At 42.3% G+C, this 22,831-nt stretch overlaps 1 protein-coding gene across 8 annotated transcripts in view; it reads right to left on the bottom strand.

Annotated features, from left to right (window-relative positions):
• NPAS2 (neuronal PAS domain protein 2) overlaps positions 1 to 22,831 on the bottom strand; it is a 158,969-nt gene that overhangs the window by 66,848 nt on the left and 69,290 nt on the right. For all 8 annotated transcript variants that reach the window (XM_023251580.2, XM_023251579.2, XM_023251581.2 and 5 more), the window contains exon 2: positions 17,543 to 17,596. In XM_023251580.2, coding sequence (XP_023107348.2) covers positions 17,543 to 17,574 — 32 coding nt within the window. In that variant the 5' untranslated portion in view covers positions 17,575 to 17,596. The remainder of the gene's footprint in view (positions 1 to 17,542; positions 17,597 to 22,831) is intronic.

The raw sequence follows: 22,831 nt of genomic DNA on the forward strand, positions 1-22,831 counted from the left end.
ACACCCAGCTCATTATTACTCTGTTCTCTTCTTCAATGGGTGTAATGACAACCAACATGGCCTGGCAGAGAATACGATGAAGGCTTATATCATTAGTGACAGAAACACAAGCTTGTTTCCGTCAGCCTCCGCCTGGGACACACTATGGTGCCCACTGGAAATCGGTCAATGTCAGCTGGATCTGCAGCTCTGAGGCAAGAGAAAGAAAATGAGCCTCGAATGACCTTATTTCCAATAAGGAAGTCAGCTTGGCAGGCCCCGAGACACCACACATAAGGCACTGGCGCAACCAGCTGAAAGACACTTAATCAGCCTCTGGGTTTGTTTTTTCTTTTTTACATCATTATTTACATTCAACAAAATTCACCCATTTTAAGTGTCTGGTTTGATGAAGTTTGGTAATTGTGTAGCCACCACCGAAACCCAGAGACAGAATGGTTCCCTCATCCTGAAAGGTATTCTCCTCCAACTTGCTGATGTCCCCCTTGATGACAGCCACAGGAAGCCACTGCTGTTGTCAGTTTAGTTTTGCCATGTTTAGAATTTCATACAAATAGAATCAGACAGCATACAGTCTCTAACGTACATGGAGCATTAAGTTTTTGAGATCCATCCATGTTGTTGCATACATTAATATTTCATTCCTTTTGATGGCTGACTAGTATTCCATTGGGTTGTTTCCAGTTCGGGGGTATTGAGAAGAATGCTGCTGTGAGCAGTCACATCCATGTCTTTGTGTAGACATAGGCACACATTTCTCTTGGGTAAATACATAGGTGTGAAATTGCTGATTCCTATTGTAAGTATATATATATGTTTACCGGTTCACTGTTATAAGATACCGCCATATTGTTATGCCAAGTGGCTGTACTGTGCCTGCATTTCCACCAGCAATTTATGCTTCACATGCCTGTCAACATGTGGTATTGTCTGTCTCTTCTTCCTTTAGGCATTGTAATGTTTCCCCATTGTGGTTTTAGGTTGCATTTTTCTGATGACTAATGATGTTGGACACCCTTTCACATGCTTACTGTTGTTTCATATATTTTCTTTTGTAAAATGTCTGTTCAAATCTTCTGCCCATTTTTCAGTTGGGGTGTTTCTCTTCATATTGGATTTAAGAGAGAGAAGAGGGAGAGGGAAAGAAAGAGAGACAGAGAGAGGGGCAGAGAGAAAGGCTGGAAGGGAAGGTGTGTGTGTGTGTGTGTGTGTGTGTGTGTGTGTGTGTGTGTGTGTTAAATATACATTGATACAAACCTGACCCTTTGGTTTGAATGAAGGGCTCAAAAAGCCCCCAAGTTATATTTCCTAGTGTCCCTCAAGGGATGTTGGTTACACAGATAACCTTTGCTGGGTACTTACTATGTAACAGGCACTATTTTAAGTGCTTCACATATATTAATCCTCATGATGACCCTTTAAGATAGATACTATTATCCCCATTTCACAGATGAAGCAGCTGAGGCACTGAGAGGTTGTGTGACTCACTGAAGTCACATGAGTAGGCAGTGGTGGAGCAGGCTGGCTTGGATGCCCATGCCGTGAAGCGCTGCACTCTCCTGTTCCCTTCCACAACTCCCTCCAGAACCACCGTGAAGGTATGTGTTATGGAGCTTTGTACCAGTGCTCTGGAAGCACAGGACTAAGAGTGATGAATTCTGGCTGCTTGAGGTTATAGCACAGAAACAAAACACATTCTGCAGAAAAATGGCATTTCATGCTAATAGGATAATGGTATTTGTGTTCAGGGAAGAATGCTGCAGAAAAACAACTAAAAACAGCCAACTAAAAGAAGCTTAGAGTCTAGAGGAAGAGATGGATTTCACACATCAGGTACAACATGATAAGGGCTAGATGACAAGTTTAGACAAATTGCCAAGGGAGTTCACAAAGGAAGGAGATCAGCCATGTGAGGTGGTGAGGGGAGCCCTCAGGGAGGGGGCTGCTTGCAAGGTGGCCTTGAGGGGTGGGCAGGCAGGCGGTGGGAAGACAGCACAGGAAGAGCTGACTGGCCAGGTTTAACAAGACAGTTGGGGACATGTGAGAAAGTAAAGTGAGAGAGAGGACAAGAAGAGTGAGGTCAACCACAGTCTCAAATGCCAGTACAGGCAATCTGGTCTTGGCTTTTGGATGAATCCAGGACAGGGTACTGATGGACAGTCTGGGGGAGGGAAATGGTTAAGAAACCGAGGAAAGGGGGAAAGGGACCCCAGCTCAGGGGGAAGTGAGCAGAGACAGGAAGGAGAGGTGAGGCTGGTCAGCCACAGTACTGTGCCTTACATGGCTAGGGACTCTGCTCCCTGAATTGGGCACTAACCAGACCCATGATGTGGAGCATGGGGGAGAATGTGGGGGTCAGAAGCAAAGGAATTTCACCTGAATTTCATTTGTCTATGAGAAAGTAACACTGACGATACATATCTTTAAGATTATTACTCTTAAAATGAACATACGGTAAACAACATTTTCTTTTGGGCACAGTTCTATAAATTTTTGCATGTGTATAAATTCATGTAACCATCATCATGACCCAGAGACAGAAGAGTGCCCTCTAAAGCTCCTTCATTCTCTCCATGCCTGTTAACCAATGGCAAGCCTTGTTCTGTGTTCCATCACTATGCTCCCTTGTGGAAAATGTCATAGAGATACAATCATACAGCATGTAACCCCTGAGCCTGGCTTCTTCTACCCACAGAATGCCTTTGAGATTCATTCAAGTCATGGTGCCTATCAGTACCTTGCCCCTTCTTAGTGCTGAGCAGTTTTTTTTTATTGTATGGATGTCCCACAGCTGGTTTATCCATTTACCTGCAAAGGAAATTCAGGTTGTTTCCCACTTTTGGTGATTATGAAGAGAGCTGTTGTATGCATTTGTGTACAGGTTTTTGTGTGAACACAAGGTTTTAGCCCTCTGAAGTAAGTAACCTGGATCATATGGAAATTGTATGTGCAACTTCATAGTTAACTGCCAAACTGCTTTCCAGAGTGGCCCTACCATCCTACCTTCTCACCAGTCCTATAGGAGTGAACCAGATGTTCTATGTCTTTAAGGGGAGTTAGTATTGTCAGCACTTTAAAATTTACCTAATCTAAGACATGTGCAGTATTATCTCACTGGGGCTTAAATTTGCATTTATCTAATGGCTAACGATGTTCTACATCTTTTCATGTACATTTTTTTGCCATCTTATATCTTCTTTGGTGAAACATTTGTTCATGTCTTTTGCCAATTTTAAAAATTTTTTAATGTTTATTTATTTTTGAGAGAGAGAGAGAGAGAGAGAGAGAGAGAGAGCGAGCGAGCAGGGGAGGGGCAGAGAGTGAGGGAGACAGAAGATCCAAAGAGGGCTCTGCACTGACAGCAGAGAGCCTGATGTGGGGCTTGAACTCATGAACCATGAGATCATGACCTGAGTTGAAGTCAGAAGCTTAACCGACTGACCACCCAGACATTCTGCTCATTTTTAAACTGGGCCTTTTATATCCTTACTGTTGAGTGTTAAGCATCCTTTATATGTTCTGACACAAGTCCTTTGTCCGACATATGATTTGTCTGTATTTTCTCACTGCTCACCTTTTTATTCTCTTAATGGTGTCTTTCACAAAGTTTCTCATTTTGATGAAGTCCAAGTTAGCAATTTTTTTCCTTTTGTGGATTGCGCTTTTGTTGTCAGGTCTGGGAACCCTCTGCCCAACCTCAGACCAGAAATTTACTCCTGTGTTTTTTTTTTTCCAGGAGTTTTACACATTCCACATTTCACAATCCATTTTGAGTTAGTTATTTTTATAACCTATAAGGTTTAGGTTGAAGTTTATTTGTTGTATATGGATGTCCAATAGTTCCAGCACCATTGAAGACAAGACATTCCTACATGGGATTATTGTTGCACCTTTGTAAAAAAATCAGTTGGTCATATTTATGTAGGTCAATTTCTGGGTTCTCTATACTCTCTATTCTATCTCACTGACTATGGATCTATTCCTCCACCAATGCTATGCTGTCTCAATTACTGTAGTTTTATAATAAGCCTTAAAATTGGATCATGTGATTCCTCCTTTATTCTTCTTTTTCAAAATTATTTTGACTATTCTAGTTTCTCTGTCTTTCCATTATAATTTATAATCAACTTGTCTATATCTACAGAGTTCTACCAGGATTTTGATTGAAATTGCTTTCAATTTTTTTAATGTTTACTTATTTTTGAGAGAGACAGACAGAGCATGAATGGGGGAGGGTCAGAGAGAGAGAGAGGGAGACAGAGAATCTGAAGCAGGCTCCAGGCTCTGAGCTGTCAGCACAGAGCCCGACGCGGGGCTCGAACTCACAAACTGCGAGATCATGACCTGAGCCAAAGTCAGACGCCCAACTGACTGAGCCACACAGGCACCCCTTGATTGAAATTGCTTTAAATCTATGGACTAATTTGTGGAAATTTTGCATTTTTACTCTTTTGAGTCTTCTAGTCATAAACACAATATATTTTTCTATTTATTTAGGTTTTCCCTGATTTCTTCATGAGCATTTTGCAATTTTCACACATATATCCCATATATAAATTTATACCTAACTATTTCATTCTTTTGGATTGATTACAAGTGGCATGGTATTTTTAATATTAGTTTCTAATAGTTCAGTGCTAGCTGACAGAAAGATGATTTGTGTGCTGACCTTGTGTATCCTGTCACCTTACTAAATTTGTTTATTAATTATAGGAGTTTTATATTTCTTTGTTTTGATAAATCTCTTGGGATGTTCTATATATACAAACATGGTATCTGTGAATAGGTTAGTATTATTTCCTTTTCTCCAATCAACATGACTTTGCTTTCTTTTTCTGTCCTACTGCTCTATGATATTGAATAGGAGTGATGACAGCAGATACCTTTGTCTTATTCCCCACCTTAGGGGGAATATGTTCAGTTTTTTGCCAATAAGTATATTAGCTAATGGTTTTATGCAAATGCCCTTTATCCAGTTTAGGGAAATTCTCTCCTATTCCTAGTTTGCTGAGTTTATATCATAAATAAAAGTTGAATTCTGTCAAACCCCTGTCAAAACCCTGTATTCATGTAATATGATCATGTGGTTTTGGTTTTTCTTCTTTAGCTTGCTAACTTGGTGGATTATAATGACTGGTTTTTGAATACTGAACAGCCTTGCAATCCTTGGATAAAATTCCACTTGGTCATGATGTAGTTTATATATATATGTACATGATGTATATATCACACACACACATATACAACTTGCTAAAGTTTTATTGAGGATTTTTACATCTGTGTTTATGAAGGATATTGGTCTGTAGTTTTCTTTTCTTGTACTATTTTTTTTCTGGGTAATGCTTGTCTCATAAATAAGTTGGGAAGTATTTCCTTCTCTTAACTTTTTGGAAGGGACTGTGTAGAATTGGTGATATTTTTTCTTTTAATGTTTGGCAGAAGTTATCAGTGGAACCATCTGGGTCTGAAATTCCTTTTTTCAGAAGTCTTTTAACTACACATTCAATTTCTTTATTAATTATAGGACACTTCAAGATTTCTATTTCATCTTGTAGGAGTTTTGATAGCTTCTGGTTTTTGAGTAATTGGTACCTCTCATCTAATTTGTCAAATTTACATGGATACAGTTATTTATAGTATTCTCTTATGGTCTTTTAATGTCTTTTTAAATGTCTGAAGGGTGTGTAATAATATCTCCTTTTTTAGTCCTGCTATTGGTAATTTGTGGCTTTTTTTTTTTTTTGGTCATATTTGCAAAAGGCTTACCAATTTTATTGATCTTTTTAAAATTACCTTTTGGGTTTTCTCTATTATATTTCTGCTTTCAATCTTATTGATTTCTGCTCTCACATCTATAATTTCCATTCTTCTTTTTGCTTTGAATTTATTTTGCTCTACTGTTTATAGTTTCATAAGGTGGAAGCTTAGTTATTGATTTGAGACTTTTCTCTTTCCTACTATAATCATTTAATGCTATAGATTTCCCTCTAAGCACTGCTTTCACTGAAACCCACAAGTTTTGGTATGTTGTAGTTTTTATTTTTGTTCAGTTCTAAAATTCTTTGAGACTTCCCTTTAACCTTTGAATTACTTAGGAGCCAAACTGTTTAACTTCCAAGTTTTAGAGATATTGTTCCCGCCATCTTTCTGTTTGCAATTTACTTTTGGTTCATTTAGACTTGTTTACATTTATTTTATAAAGCAGAATTTGGATAGGGAATGTTCAATGGATACTTGAAAACAGTGTGTATTCTGCTATTGGTAGGTGGAATATTCTATAAATGTCAATGGTGTTTTGGTGTTTTTAAATTCTTCTATACCCTTGCTGACTTTCTCTCTACTAGTTCTATTCCTGAGATAAGCATATTAAAGACTCAGTAAACTTCTTTAGGTTGTGCTTCATGTATTTTGAAGCTCAGTTGTTAGGTGTATACACATTTAGAATTGCTATGTGTTCTTGGTAAATTGACTAGTATTATGTACTGTCACTATTCCTGGAAATTTGCTTTGCTTTGCAATCTACTTTATTTTACATTAATATAGTCACTCTGGCTTTCTTTTTATTAATGTTTTGTGGTATATCATTTTCCACAGTTTTACTTTGAACCTACTTATATCATCATATTTGAAGTGAATACCTTGTGGACAGCATATAGTTAAGTCATTAAAAAAATTCATTCTGACAATCTCTCTTAGTTGGCATGTTTAGACCATTTACATTTAATATAATTATAAGTTTGGATTTAGGTATATCATTTTGCCATCTGTTTTCTGTTTTTTTTTTTCATTTTTTGTTGTTGTTCCTATTTCTTCTATCCTGTTTTCTTTTGGGTTGTTTAAACATTTTTAATATTTCATTTTAATTTATCTAGTATATTTTTATTTACTATAGTTCCTTGTATAGTGCTCAGTAATTACTCTTTGGATTATAATATAAAAATTATCTTTTCAGAACCTACTTATAATATTTTACCATTTAAAGTGGAATGTAGAAACTTTTTTCCATATAGTTCTCTATATCCTCCCTTCCTTTATGATGTAGTCATCTTGTGCCCTACATCTACATACAGTGAATCAGATCAGATTATGTTATTTTCCCCCAAATGTCAGACTATTTATTCTATGTAGCCAGATATTTACCATTTCTCTTCTTCCTTTATATCTCATATTCCAAGTTTCTATCTGGTATCATTTCCTTCTGTTATAACAACTTCCTTTAGCAATTCTTTCAGAGAAGGTCTGTTGATGAGAAACTTACTTAGTTTTTGTCTTGTTTTGCTTTTTTTAACTTGAGAATGTCTTCACTTACCTTCATCTCTGAAGGATATTTTTATTGGACATAGAATTCTGGGCTAATGGTTCTTCTCTTTCAACTTTTAAAAAACATTGTGTCACTACTAGATAGATGGCTTCCATAGTTTCTGATAAGAAATTCATGGTGCTATCTAGATTTATCCCATGTGGCTGGTCTTGGATGTCGGGTGGTGGTCTATCCTGCGGTTCAGTCTGAAAGTCTACGGTATACTACTTAAGGTCAGACCTGAGCATATTCAGATTGGTGGGGAGCTCAGGATCTCATAACCTTCTTTATATGTTCACTTTCCTGAGCTCCTTCCTCTCATATCTCTGCCCAGTACTTTTTGGTTCCCAAGGCTCCCTTTTAGTTCCTCTGGCCAGAAAGCTGGTTCTTTGCTTTATTCTGCTTTGCCTCACACTTCCCACATGTGCACCTTCATTTGGGGCCATGCAGTAGGAAAATAGAAAGGAAGAAAAAAACAACAGGGTTTCATCCCATCCTCTTAGAATATAGTTCCTCTGCTCAGAGAGATAGATTCCTTTCCCTCGACATTTTAAATTTCCTATGGGCCCATGTTGTTGCTGTTGCTACTGTTGCTGCTGTTATCACAGGATTGCTAACAGGGTACAAGGATATGGAGAAAAAAACAAAAGAGGGCAGATTTCCCCTCACTCAATCTGAGCTTAGAGACCCTGATCCTGTCCTGCATGTAGAGGGCTTCTCTGTGTCCTCTCTTTGTCAGCACAGATGCCCACTTCTGGGTTTTGGCTGCATTGAGTCTAGGCTAGGGGGTACTAGAGGGAAGAAAATGCCAGTTCAGTAGTACTTCAAATTTTGATACTTTTCCAATCTGCCTCCTACTACATACTTTCAGGGTCCTCAATTAGCTGTTACATACATTTTGCCAAGGTTTTAGAACTGTATTCAGTGTGGTGGACAGGATGGAGTAGGCTGACTCCATCTTACCCAGTTCAGAATGTCCATATATCTTTTCATACTTTTTTAGTGAGTATGTAAAAGATCCATAGAAATCAAAAGGTGGGAACATAGAATCTGAAGTCCTGATGGCAGGATCTGTAAAGAAGATTCTTTTGCAGGAAAGTATATAGGGGAGAGCTGGACAATAGTAATAATAGACTCTTAAGGAAACATATTTCTGGGTGGCTTTTGGAAAACAAGGAGGATTACAGATTAATTGGGTAGGTCCTTCCCTTGGCATGAGTGTATCACTTTGATGTGATCTAGAATTTAAAAAGTATCAAAAGGAAACTATACTGCATATCAACATGGAGTTTATTAAGCTAATAAAACTACTCTCCCTACTGACTGAGATAAATTTGGGCACCCATACTGGTCTAGCTAGGGCACATGGGGTGAGAGGCAGAGGTGTAGGCTCCCAGACCTCTGGAATTCCACAGGAGGGTTGTACTTGCATTTCAGGATCTAAGTGAGATTTAACACAGCCACTGGCATTCTTATAAGATGACAGTGCTTATGGTATTGCAGGGGGACTCAAGGAAGGAGAGGCATTACACAAAGGGAGGTGGGATAGGACCATGGTTCCAAGGTCACGTGTTGTGGAGGGGGGTTGAGCATATATGCACATGTACACACACAAACACACCCCTCTTGTATTTCTCCAATAAGTGGTACCTTGAGTGCCCTTTTATTGGGGGATTTCATGAAATAGATGCATATTATATAAACCATACTCAATGCTTCTCTCCTTTTCTTCTTGGTGAGGAGATGATCACAGGGTGTGCACACTTAGTGAGCAAGACTGGGCTTTACACTCAACTACTCAAGAGGCATAGCTATAGCTGAGATGGGGATCAGGTCCTTCTGAGAAACCTGTGGCATAGACCAAGAAGAAAGATGCTCATCTCCCATCCTTCTAGGAGAGGCTCCCATGGCAGGAATGGGGAGTTTGAGCATGTAGGTGAATGTGTCCTCAGTCCTCTCTAAATTCACAAGGGTACATGACAGTGATGCAGGTGCATTTTATATGTCACCAAAAATCCTGTGTTTCCCTAAGGGGAAGAAATTAAAAATCACTGTATCAGAACTCTTGATTGGTGAGCAAGATCAGGAATAAAGATCAAATCAGTGGAAAAGGGGGAAAAAAAGTACTATAATGAGTGGACTCTTCCTTTTAATCTACTTCATGTGCAGACAGGTCTGGCTGGTGGCATCTGCTGCTTACACCTCTCCAGCATCCAGTGAGAAACTATCCTTAACACCTGACATACTTCTATACTAGGATCTCTTCCTGATGTTTAATTCCAAGGTATCCATCTTTTAAATTAGCCCCAATAAGTCTAGTTTTATTAACTGAGTAGACAGAACATGCTGATGAGGGAAAATCGAAGATGCTCTCTGAATCACATGCAGTTGGCCACATGAAATAAAAACTGAAAAAATCAAACGCTACCCAATACAGTTGGACAGCAGTGGCCAGAACTGGTGACGGAAGCACCAGTGGGCTTCCCCTGCTGGAACTCCATGAAGTTCCATGAAGTATGCAGTAAGTCTGGAAGTATGTAGTTCCATGAAGAACGGCTTTTTCCCATAAAGGGTCTCCATGGTGAGGAGCTAAAGACATTTTATGAAGCATATTGTTTTCACACTTACAGCTACCCCTGGAAGTTGAAGAGTGGTTGGGGTAGCAGAGAACCGGGATGATACAGCTTAGCCGGAGGAACCTTAGACCAGTTACCAGAAGATATGAGTCCTCATCCTGGTTCTGCTACCTATGCCATGAGAGAGAGTGGGCAAGGGATTTCCACCTCCATGGACCTTGGCTTCCTCTTACAGAATAGTGAGGACACTGATAAGGTGATTTCAAGCTGGAGAATTAAAAATTGTCTGAAATTCACTCCCCCCATTAAAAGGTGAGTTCTAATTCCCCTCCCGTTGAGTGTGGGCTGGCTGGCCTCAGTGACTTGTGTCTAAGGGAACAGAACGTAGCACAAGGGAAATGCCTGACTTCCAAGGTCAGGGAGTAAGAGGACACACAGCTCCCCACTGACTCTCTTGTCCATGACGCTCACCCTGGAACCCAGTCACGTGTTGTGAGGAAGCCGCTACATCTCCGTACGGAAAGCCACAGTCCCAGCTGACAGCCTACATCAACCACTAGCCATGGGAATGAGTGTGTCTTCAGGTGGTGCCAGCCCACCATCTCAGCTCTAGCTGAGACCACATGGGACAGAGACAAGCATTCCCTTCTAGGCCATACCCATATTGAAGATGCACAGGCAAATAAATGTTGTCGCTTTAATCCTGTACATTTTGGAGCAGTACATTTACACGGTAACAGATACTCAGGAGAGTTAATGCCTAAAGAAAGACTCAGTGATGCCCAAGGTTCCTTCCAGACCAGGAATTCTGGCATATCTACACTGAGCTAACTAGTTCCACATTATAGTATGAGACAGGAACTGAGAAGCGTGCAGATGAGCCCTCTCAGACTTGAGTATTCTACACAGAGCAAAATGAACCTGTTTGAGAAGGCTATCCTTATTGGAATTAGGTCTTATGCTTCTTTTGAAGTCTCTACAAGTCTTTGGAGTACTTGAAACAGAGGGAGTGGTTGAGGAATGAACTCACAGTTTCTTGTAGAATTGAAATATATCAAGTAGGTGCTCACTGTCAACATCCGGAGAGGCAAATGGAACAATGCAATGCTCACAGGCATGACATAAATTTAAGTATGCTCCACATTAAGACAGTCCTATCCATGAAAGGTCAACTTTCATGAAGAATAAATTAGAGTCTGATCAGCCACATTAACAAAAACCTTGTAAGAGCATTCCCGTTAAAATTTGATGGACATGTAGGAAAACGAGACAGGAAATATGTCAAAATGTTAACGGTGTCTATCTCTAGGTAGTATGATTATAAATGAGATTTATTTACTTCTTTAAACATTTTACTATTTTTCAAATGTTGTTTTGGTGTATTTTCATATGTAAGAAAATGTGCTAAAATGATGGGAATAAAGTTGATTTAAGACAGTGTTGGGTAAAAGGGCTTCCATGGAAAATCATGAAGAATTATTTTGAGAAAAAGGACTATGGTCAGAGAAGTTTATTTTGTTGTTACCAATTTTTGTTTTTTTCCTCCAGATAATTTTTTAAATTCACAGTTACATAAAATGGAACAGATTTTGGTTTATTTTCTAATTGCAGTCTTAGCACTTTCAATGTGCTAAGGAGCCCTGAAACACTCCAAAAGGGAAAAAAAGTAAACAGCATGGCCCAAACTTGTTTTGGGGGGGGGCATTTCCTGAGGTTAGTGTTGTTCAGAATACATTCCAGGGAACTCTGACATAAAGCAAGGTCCATTTAAAGCCAGTGCAGTCCCTTCCTGTGCCCAGGCCTGGGTCCTCGGGACAGGTGCACACCTCCTCATGACCATAAGTCAGACAGCCTCCCTGCACGCCCAGACAGTGGGGGCTGGGGACACCACTGAGCTCAGGAGCCTTCAGCAGCTTGGTTCCAGGAAAGAATGTCATCTGGGTGTGTGGAGAGAAAAGTCACCCCATGTGGAGCTAGATGGGTCAGGATGATGCCTCCCTCACCTCATGGAGAATTCTGGAGACTCAATTTGTTTTCTACCGCAGACATTTGGTGAAGTGTTTGTGGGATGACTGTGCTCAGCTTGTGCTATTCTTTCTTCCTGAGATGTAACCGGAACATTTTTACTTTTACCTAGAGGTATCAGGAAATGTTGGGGCCCAAATGAGAAGCTGGCCTAATTTTCCAGTGATTCTTACTTAACAGTCACACAGGGAGAGTTTCACGGGAGCACAATCTTTAGCAACTTGTCACTGAAATTCTCAAAGGAATATTTAGCTTTTTCTGCAGAAAAGAAACATTTTCAAAATGGCGGACTTCTGCCCATCCCTTTTTCAATTTAAAATTTATTGAAATTATTGAAAGGGTTTTTAGTGAATTCTTCTCTACCTCAGATACTCCCAGAGAATTTCTGGGTGTCCCTGAGCTAAGACTTCCCTAAGTTTCTAAGCCTACCGGGCATACAATTCTCTTTCTGACAATGCTTCTTAGCTGACCAAAGTACCCCACTAGGGTAGAAGCCAAGAGCCCCAAATAGAGGGAGGCCCCTTTTCCATTCTGCTGTTTACTGGGCCACAGTAAGAATTAGCATTCTGCCTGCGAGTACAGTTCTACTTTTTCCCTTTGTTTGGAATACAGAATCACTCATCTGGAAATTACAGGGTAATATAAATGAATCGTGTGTCCTGATACGTCTATATTCTTGCAATGCCTGCTGCTGCCTTAATCACCAAATAAAACAAACAGAAAGGAAGTCTCAAAAATGTTTTTACTATCATTTTTTTCCCTGTGTCGGGGCTTATGATGATATGCGTAACTCCCAGTTAAGAGCCTATGAAAGAAAATCACAGCAAAATTAGCAAGATAGGCTCCAGCTGGAAACATCGATATATACTGCACAGGGTCAGGCTTTTCATTCTGCACTGAGCTTGTACACAGGGGCATCAGTGAGTGCGCCCGGAGCTGGAGTCCTCCAAGTGGGCTACAACCTTCGTGGATCGGACTAGCCTTTCCTTTCAGACCTACAGAATTTATATCTAGAGAAATGAAACAATAAAATGAGGCCAGTCTTTCCTCTTAACCATATTACTCTCCAAGAAAGAGCACTTGGCTGAGAAACAGAGCTTATGAATTGTGACCATCATCCTGGCTTAGCTCAACACAGACCCTGCAAGATATGATTTCTCCTTTATGCTTGTTTTCAAGAATGCCTCCCTAACTTGCCCCAAAATCCTTTGAGGGCAGGGTGATGCTGTGTATCCTCCTCTTTATCTTCCCGCTGCTCAGTACATTTCTTAGTTAACCAACACTGATGGAAGGGTGCCCGAATGGTCTCAGTCATTGGTCCATGTCGACAAACTACCCTGGGGGGAGCCAGGAGGAATGCTAAGGCTAAAGCTTTTCTTTTTGCAACACTTGCTTCTGCAAAAGTGCATGGATGAGTGTCTCGGTTGCAGCGATGTTATCTCCCTCTTGCCCGGCCATTTTATCAGTGTTAAGACTGTAAGGATGAGGGTCAAAGAATAATAAAATTGTTTAGCTTGTGTTTGCAAACCAGCATCCTTTATTGAGAACCCCAAGCTATTTTGCCTGACATTCTTCGTTCTTATTAACAAAAGGCAGCGATAGCTCTCAACTCACCACCCATCTTCCCTCCTGCTACGAAAATGCACACAATTAGGGAAACAAAACTTCCCAGCTGGTAGGAGTTAATGTAACTTTAACGAATGCTGATGAATTACTCATTCAATATTGGACAGAAGGAAGAGGCCACCATGAAAGAATTTCCTCTTAGTGTTCCGTTCTCTCAAGAAATGGAGTAAGTTGTACTTTACAATACTGCAAAGTTATAGAAACTGGCTTTCTTTGGAAAGCGAGGATTCATACAACACTTTCTGTCCCTACCCCTTGGGCACATGGTCGACCAAAGGGAGCAGCTTCCACTTACTGACTGTCAGGAGAGATCGTTAGGAGCCCAGAACTCGAAATCATACCTTGGTTTGAATCCCTGCCTGCCACTTACTGGCCGTGTGATTCCAGGCCCTGGCTTTCTCAACTGTAAAATGAGGCTGGTAAAAGCCTATGTTGAGGGGGGTGTTGTGAGGATGAGAGAGCTTACGCGAGTCAGCTGCTGCAGGCACACACTGAGTGCTCCATACCTCTTAGCATTTCTTATTAGCACTGTGTTCCCTGCAGTGTGCGAGGAGGCGCTTACACGCAGCTGCATTTAGTTCCTCAGTAACAGAAGTTGAGTAACGCATCCAAGGACAGAAAGTAAAAGCGTCAGAAGTCAAAGCCAGGCCTGTCTCATTCCTAACTAAGCTGTGCACTTCCTGCCCCACTGCGCCACTTCCTGGATGACTCCCCCCCGCCACACACACAGACACACGTCCCGCAAAACTATTGGAAAGGCATGTGCATCACTGGACCACAAAATGGTAAACTGTGCACCTCATTATCTAGGGATTCCAAATGTCTCTCAATCAGACTGTTTCCTTTTTGAGTTCATGGACCCTGTTTTTGGATTGTCCCTAAGGAAAAATAGCAAATAGTTCTGACTCACAATAGGCACTCAGTACTCACTGGTTTTACACGGAAATTCGCAGAAGAAAAGTGGAACTGTATCCCGGTTCAGAATACTTGGTCAAACAATCCGAACAAACCATGAATTGCCCAAAGCTTTGGAAACCTTGCCCAACATAGCGTGTGTTTTCTGGAGACAATGAGGGTTTTGATCTGAAGCTAAGCATTTCTAATCTTGTCAAAAAAAACTGTGTGAGTGAAAACTATTCCTCTCAGGCCTCCAGGTGGGATTAGGGGAAGGGCCTCCCGATGCTGCTGCTACAAAACCTGCACAACCAGAGGCTTTGAGACGGATATAATCTTAGGATTATGGTTATTTCCTCATGGGTTCTCCCAAGTGTTATGAGGGATCCTGCATTATTACTGCTATTCTGGCAAACAGATCTGGGTATTGCCAAGCGTTCTAGACCTGTTTCCCCATCCGAGGTCGAGAGGGGGTGAGGGCCAGCCAGCAACCTTACTACCCCAGACGTGTGCCTGGAGACTTCCAAACGGGCAGTGTGAGAGCATGCGTGCCCACTTCCTCAAAGCCACCGGGGGTGGGAGTGAATGGAAAGAAACTGCATACGACCTGATTTATTTCTAAGAACTTTTAGCCAAGATTTTCTTGGAATGTCTCCATCGGTGACCCCTGAGAATGGTAGCATTTCATCTCCTCTGCATTTTGAGGTAAGCAGTGCAGTAGAGGGAGGGCTGAGGTGGGGGGGGGGCCTGGGAGGTGACATTAACATGAGGATGGCAGAAGCAAACTCCCACGGACTCTGAAGTTACACCACGACACAGCTCTCAGTGTGGGCCTGCCAGACAGACTGGGTTAGTCCCTACATGAAGGGATTTTCTTGTAGTCTGGGGAATAGGACCAGAATCTGAGGTTAGGAAGCCTGTTTAACTTTAACGTCTGCCATTTGTGAGAGCTTTATGATGTTTGCCACGTTACTGAGCCTTCGTTTCCTCCTCTGTAGAATGGGGATAACAATGAAACACACCTCAGAGAACACTGAGATGACACGAGCTAATGCATAGAAAAGTACTTAGTGTAGAGGATTGGGACACACAAGAAGCACTCGGTGACTGCTGGCCACCCCTACCCATCTTTTCATGCTGCTAACCAAGGAGAATACCTTGTAAATGTATGAGAGTGTCCTGTATTTTCACACGTGTGTAACGATTAACACGGATACACACACACGAAAGAGCTTGTGTATTTTGTGGCTGCCTCCCCAAATAACCCTGTTGCTGCAGGACAGAAATGATTGCCTAGTGTTTTAGGTGAGGAAGTGGAAGCGGGGAGAGGTGAGGGTTTGTTGGAATTCATCATCTGGGACAGCGCTGCTGTCTGCCTCTGCACACAATCCACAGCTACCTGGGAGGAAACCAAGAGGTCAAACACACAGAGGAAAGAACCAGAAGCCAGTCGGTCTGTGAGAGAGGGCAGGAAGATTCTATTCTTGTCTGGTCTGGGTTAGTCTATTCGTCTACTTGTTACTTGGGACCACAGGGATTTTGTGACCCTTGAAGGCTGTGGCCTAAGGTTTGAGAAGCACGGCTGTGGGGAGTCCTGTTTCCCAATGCCAAGGGAAGGGCATGTTCCTTCAGAATAAACTGAGGTATTATTTGAATTGTTGTCTATTCAAATTTTTATCAGAGAAAATTTTGAAACATGGAAAAGTATAGAGATAAGAGTATGATGGATCCCCCGTGCTGACCATCCAGTTTCGACAATCCTCACTCCATGCCAACCCCGTTTGGCCTGCAACTCTGGCCATTTCCCCTGCTCCCTGATTTTTCTTTAAGGAGATATTTGGGGGAATTGACAACCAATACAGACTCCCTCTGTGTTCTACAGATTCAGGTCTAGCAGGTCTGGAGTGGCTGGGGTTTTGTTGTCTTCATGCCCACCACCCTTTCCACCCCCAACTGGTGACGCTGGAAAGACAGATGCCCCTCTCCCTGGAGATGCCGAACTGGGGGATCTCTGAAGGCTGCAACATTTGCAAGTGGAGGATTCTGTAAGTGACAACCAGGCAGTGGGTTCTGTGAAGGGAAGCGGGCAATCCCTTCAGCCATGCAACTGTTCAAGAGCCTGTCACAGGGGACTGAAGGACCCGTCCCCTCTTCCTCCCCCTGCCCCCAGGTACACACACAACTGTGGGAACAGAAAGAGATGAGACTGGGGGAAGAAGGCTTGTCCTCGGGCCTGAGTGAAGACTTTCCCAGGAGAACACACTCCATTGCTGGGCCTGTCACTTGCAGCTTGATCATCTGTAGTCACCTACCAACCACCTCCATTCACCTGTGTCCTCCTCGTATCATCTTTATTTCCCTGAAGCCTGACATAGTAACTGCCCACGGGGGCAAACTGTGCGATGTTAGTAACATTTGACAGGTCTTTACCTTCAAAATATCAGCTTTATGACTCCACTTTACCCACAGTAGGTAATCAATCAATGCCCAGTGAAGGAATAAGCAAGAATAGGGTTATAAGAGCTCTGACATGCCAGCAAATGAACTAGGATTTCTGGCCAATCCCACAGCAGTGCAAGGTGGCTACGATATCTCCAGTGCCAGGTGAGAAAACTGAGATAGGGTATATGGAAGCACGTAGCACATGAGGATGATTACTACGTGGTCAACATCTGGGAATGATTGTTACTATTATTGTCCAAAGCCAGGCAACTCCCCACAGCGGAGCAGGGATTTGAACTCAGGTCTGCCTGGCTCTCCGGTCATGCTGCCTTGCTAAGCAGTGTCTGTGCTGGAAAAGCAAGAGCCAGCGGCCTCTGAAAGGAGACCCAAGTCACCAAGGTTAAGACATGAACATGTGGAAAATATAAACCACCTGGCAAGTCCCAGACAATGAGGAATTTCAGGATAAGGAACAAAATTGGGGGAGCTGGTCTACATTTTTTTAGTAGAGCACTACAATATTTCAAGGAGAGTGGGTACCAAGAACATGTCCCTAGTGGCCTGTCCCGCTGCATAGGACATGCACAGGATAGCTCATCTATGCTGGAAGAGGACAAGCATGTTTGAGCCTCGTAGATGGCACGGAACAGACCAAGGCAGGGAAGATGCTCCTTCTTACCTCTTTGCCCTGTCTTTCTCATCTTCATCCATTAGATTTTCTACGCAGTTTTTCCTGCAAAAAAAGAACAGATGATTACTGTCTGCTTCCAGACCTTTCTTCTAGGTCTTTCCTGGGGTCGTTGTTTTGCTCTGATCTAACCCACAAGTCTTAGCCCAGAGGTTCTCAAACTTTTTGGTTCCAGCAAAACCCTTTACACTCTCAAAAATGACTGAGGATCCAAAGAGCTCTTGTATATGCATGTGGGTTCAAATTGAAAAATCTTAAATCCCCAAGCACTCATTCTAGGTGTCAGAGCCATGCAGTCATAGCTTTCAAGGAGCTTCTAGAAAGGTTCACTGTATATTCATGAGCGTCAAAAAGGCAAATAATGTGTTTGTATTAGGAAAGCTGTTTTGACCTCCTGGACCCACCAGGGGTCCCCCAGACTGCACTTTGACAACTGTTGTCTACACCGGGCTCAAGGAAGTATCTGTTTATCTCAAACCTTAAACCTGCAAGGTGCCCATGACATTGTAAAGAACAGCATTTATCTATCTGGCCATTCAAATACACAGAGCCCTCTTACATGCAGCTGGGAAGAAATTGGGGCCCCAAAGGACTATAATCTGTAGTCCTTCCAGGCATTTACACTTCCCTAGACAGTCAAGGCACACAGATGTGAAAAATTAAGTAACAATCCAGGAATGTTCTTGTAGCCCAAAGTCATCAGAGACTAGCTCACCGCCCAGAACCTGTACTCTCCTAGGCAGCTGGCTGGATTTCTTGCTGCCCCACAGATCTGGGTCCCTCTGTCACATGCAGGCATGCTCGGACTCTTTATTTCATTCACATGTTTCCCAGGGTCCCGCCTATTTGGGGAACCCCGTCCAGCCAGCCCTCAGAGCAGAAACACTCTCAGGGTGTCCATGAGGCCACAGCCTGCAGGGAGAACTGTAGGGGAATTATGCGGTAGCATAGAGGGCAGAGTGGCTGAGATACGGGTGTGGACCCCAGGGAAGCTGAATCGCCACTGCCCACACGCTTCTGTTGTAAGAGGGTCTGAAGTCAGAACTCCAAAACCAACACTTTGCAAATGCACTAACACTCTCGAAACTTAAAGTTTTAGATAACCTTTTCCTGGGGCAAATGAATATTTCTAAGATAATTTGGTTTTGTGATCTGGGTCTGACAAGTGCACAGGGATGGGTGTGAGCTGGAAGAGGAGGAGGAATTCTAGCTACAGCCCTTGTTTACACACATGCCCCATTCAGTAAACGGAAAGGCATATTTTGGTGATAGACTTGCAAGACACGCCATTCGGCAGTTAAGGCTTGTATCGTAATTAAAATGGGGTTAACACATCTGCAAACAGGCATGTGCTTAATGTCTCCCAGATGGAATCTGTTCAAAGTTTTAAGATGTGAAAAATGCGGCATCAACTCATTTAGTGATGCACTACCCCAGGTCCCTGCTCTGAAGAAAGTGCTGGCTGCCCATGCATCCAGGTCACGAGCAAGGACCCAGCCAAACCAAACCCTTCACTAGGTGCCCCTGGACAGAGCACATTCTCAGGAGGGATGTGGGCTTCACACTGCTTTCCTGAGGTTCCGGAATCCTGTTTGGATTACTGGGATTGCTTAGTCATAAATGAAACATTTAGGAGTGACTAATAGCTATTCTTTATTGACCACATCTTCTCTGTTTTATATTTGTTTGTCCTTAAACATTTCCTGAATCCATGAAGCTGTGATGACCTATACCTCCTTCCTCTTCTTCCCCATCCCTCCTGTTGCCTTCACTGATTCCTGTCATCTGTCCCCTGTCTGTGCCACTCTGCTCAACTGTACCTGGTGAGACAGGGCCCCTAAGCCAAGTTCCTCAGTAGCACCTGCCACAGGAGCCCCACACTCAAGTCCTCACTGTCTTGTCACTGAGCCCATTGTGTCCCATGCCCTCCCCAGGTTTTTTTTTTTAATTAAATACACATGACATAAAATTGATCACTCTTACGTGTATAGTTCAGTGGGATTAAGTGCATTCATACTGCTGTGCAGCCATCACCACCATCTCCAGAAAGTCTTTGCATCTTATAAAATTGCAACTCTGTGTCCATTAAACACTAACTCCCCATTCCCTCTCTCCCCAGACCCTGGCAACCACCATTCCTCCATTCCTTTCTTTTTTTTAATCAATTTTTTTTAATGTTTATTTATTTTTGAGAGAGAGAGCACGTGCGTGCAAGTGGGGGAGGGGCAGAGAGAGAGGGAGACACAGAATCTGAAGCAGGCTCCAGCCTTGAGCTGTCAGCACAGAGCCTGACACGGGGCTTGAACTCACAGACCATGAGATAATGGTCTGAGCTGAAGTAGGTTGCTTAACCGACTGAGCCACCCAGGTGCTCCCATTCCTTCCTTTTTAGGGCTGAATAATATTCTATTGTGTGTTTATACCACCTTTTGTTCATCCAGTCATCCATCCATGGACACTGGGTGGCTTCCACCTGTTGACTGTTATGAGTAGTGCTGCTATGAACAGGGCTATGTTCCTCCTGCCTCATGTTTTTGAGCCATTCTTTTACTTCATGATGTGCAGAAGCTAGACAGGGTCCAAAGGCACACAAGAAAAGGGGGAGGGTCAAAGGCAAGTAAAGGAAGAGTAGAGAAGTTTAAGAGGTGACGACTACTCTTCCCAGTTGCATAAAGAGTTTCCAATGAAAAGGATTTTGAGCAGTTTGTTTTTTTACGACCACACAGAGCCAGGGAAGAGAAAATGAACTTAAGTGAAGGCAGAGGAGAGTCTGTCTGGAGCTGAGAAAATAACTATTGTTGTGATTAACCCCAAGAGTGAACAAGGGAGGGAAGCTATAGAATCTTTACTCTCGATAAATATATATTCTAAGTATGTTAGACGTTTGTGAGATTTATTAGCCAGAATCCCAACAGGAAACAGGACTTCATTACCAAGCTGTGGGTGGGGTCTAGGGGAACCAAGAGGGATGGTATGGTTACCTAGGGTTGGTATCAGATGAGCTGTTACCAGCTCTGAGGGTGAAGGGACCAGAGGCAAATGGTTTGCCAAGCCTGGAAGGAGTGTGTCATATTGGGGAGGCAGCATTTGGTGGAAGGATGCAGCCGGCATGAAGAAACCTTTTCAGAGGGGAGTCAAGGGAATACCTCACTTCACTCTCCACCCATCTCATCGCCTGTTTGTGTCTCTTATTAGCTATACCACCCAGAAGGCTGAGGCAGGGAGGCCATGATATCATCCACGTGGGGAAGCCCCCAGTGCAGAGTGAAGGGTGGAGAGGTGTGAAGGGGAACAGGAAGGACACCCAGCATGCCACTAATGTTCATCTCTGAGGAGCTCTTCCAGTTCTGGATATGTCTGGATTTTTCTGGAACACAAACTATTTGGAGTCTTTTAAAAACCTTTTACAACTGTCCAAATTTGAAGTATAGGCATCTACATGTAGAAATAATAACACTCAAGAAATAATAATACAATAATGATGAGAGGCTGAGGAAGGAGAGCGTGGCAGAGAAGTGTCTTGTAACTATTTAAGCCACAAAATCAGTAACGATAGATTGTAACCCACAGAAGAAACTATTCAGGCGTCTATACTGCTACAAAGAAAGAAAGAAACAGGGGCAGGGGGACAGATCTCCCTTACAGAAGAATTCCAATTAATAAATGTAGAAAGAATATGGAAATAGAAAATCACCATCAGTACCCCATAGTAATAATTGTTGCAGGCAAGATCCACTGATGGATGCTTAAGTTAACAAGCAAAAGTTTGAAAAGACTCAGGATATCTGCATAGTTTAAAGCATCTCCCTCAAGGGTTGTCTGGGTGGCTCAGTCAGTTAAGCATCTGACTCTTAGTTTCAGCTCAGGTCACAATCTCATGGTTTGTGGGTTCAAGCCCCACATCAGGCTCCATGCTGACAGTGAAGGGCCTATTGGGTTCTCTCTCTCCCTTTGCCCCTCCCCGACTTATGCTCTCTCTCTCACTCTCTCAAAATAAACTTTAAAAAAAGTATTTCCCTCAATATATTTATTAATTACAAAGGAAAATGGTAACTTTATAAGTGGAGAAGGTTGGCAGATACTGCCTTCCCTACGGGTCACCAGTGTAAGTTATACCCACGTCTTTTGGTGGAAATAAGTGCTCATTCTCTTGGGTGTTTATGCCTAGGAGTGTAAGTGCTGTATCATATGGTAGCCATATGCTTAGTTTATTAAAAACTGCCAACTGTTTTCCATAGTACTGTACAATTTTACATTTGCACCAGGAACATATGAGAGTTCCAGCAGCTCCACATTCTTGCCAACACTTGGTACTGGTTTCTTACATTTGGTCATTCTAGTGGGTGTGTTGTGGGATCTCACTGGGATTTGAATTTGCATTTCCCTCATGATTGATGATACTGAGTATCTTTTCATGTGCTTTTTGACCACGGATAGCTTCTTTTGTGAGGTGTCGGTTCAAGATTTTTGCCCATTTCCTTTTTCTTTTCTTTCTTCTTAAAAATTGGGCTCTTTTTGTCTTCCTTGTACTGATTTATACGTTTCTCTCTTCTGCATACACTACTTTGCCAGATCTAGAGATCAATTTGTGAACATCTCCCAGTCTGTGGCTGGCCTTTTTTCACTTTCTTGACGGCATCTTTTGGTGAACAGTTTTTAAATTTGATGAAGTCCAATTTATAACTTTTTAATTTCAAGGTTAGTGATTTTTGTGTCCTCAGAAATCTTTGTCACCTCAGTGTCATGAAGAATTATCCTGTTTTCTTCTAGAAGCTTTATCATTTTAGCTTTCACATTTAGATCTACAGTCCACTGCAAATTAAATTTTATGTGTGGGGTAAAAGCAGTCAAAGGTCATCTTTTAATTTTTTCCTCCAATCTGGACATTCAGTTACTCCAGGGTGATTTCTTGAAAAGACATTTCTTTTCCTATTGAATTGCACTGGCATTTTTGTCAAATGTCTTGTGTGATCCTATACATATATTAACAGAATCTCTATTCAGGTCCATTTATATACCAAGTCACTGTAGCAGACACAGGATAAACATTTTTTTTTTAAATAAACTCTATTTTGGGGCACCTGGGTGACTCAGTCGGTGAGCATCTGACTTCAGCTCAGGTTATGATCTCACAGTTCACGGACTGGAGCCCTGCATCGGGCTCTGTGCTGGCAGCTCAGAGCCTGGAGCCTACTTCCGATTCTGTGTCTCCCTCTCTCTCTCTTTGCCTCCCCCACTCATGTTCTCCCTCTCCCTCTCTCAAAAAATAAACATTAAAAA

The sequence above is a fragment of the Felis catus genome, chromosome A3 (genome assembly GCF_018350175.1).
Source record: "Felis catus isolate Fca126 chromosome A3, F.catus_Fca126_mat1.0, whole genome shotgun sequence".
NCBI classification, from domain to species: Eukaryota; Metazoa; Chordata; class Mammalia; order Carnivora; family Felidae; genus Felis; species Felis catus.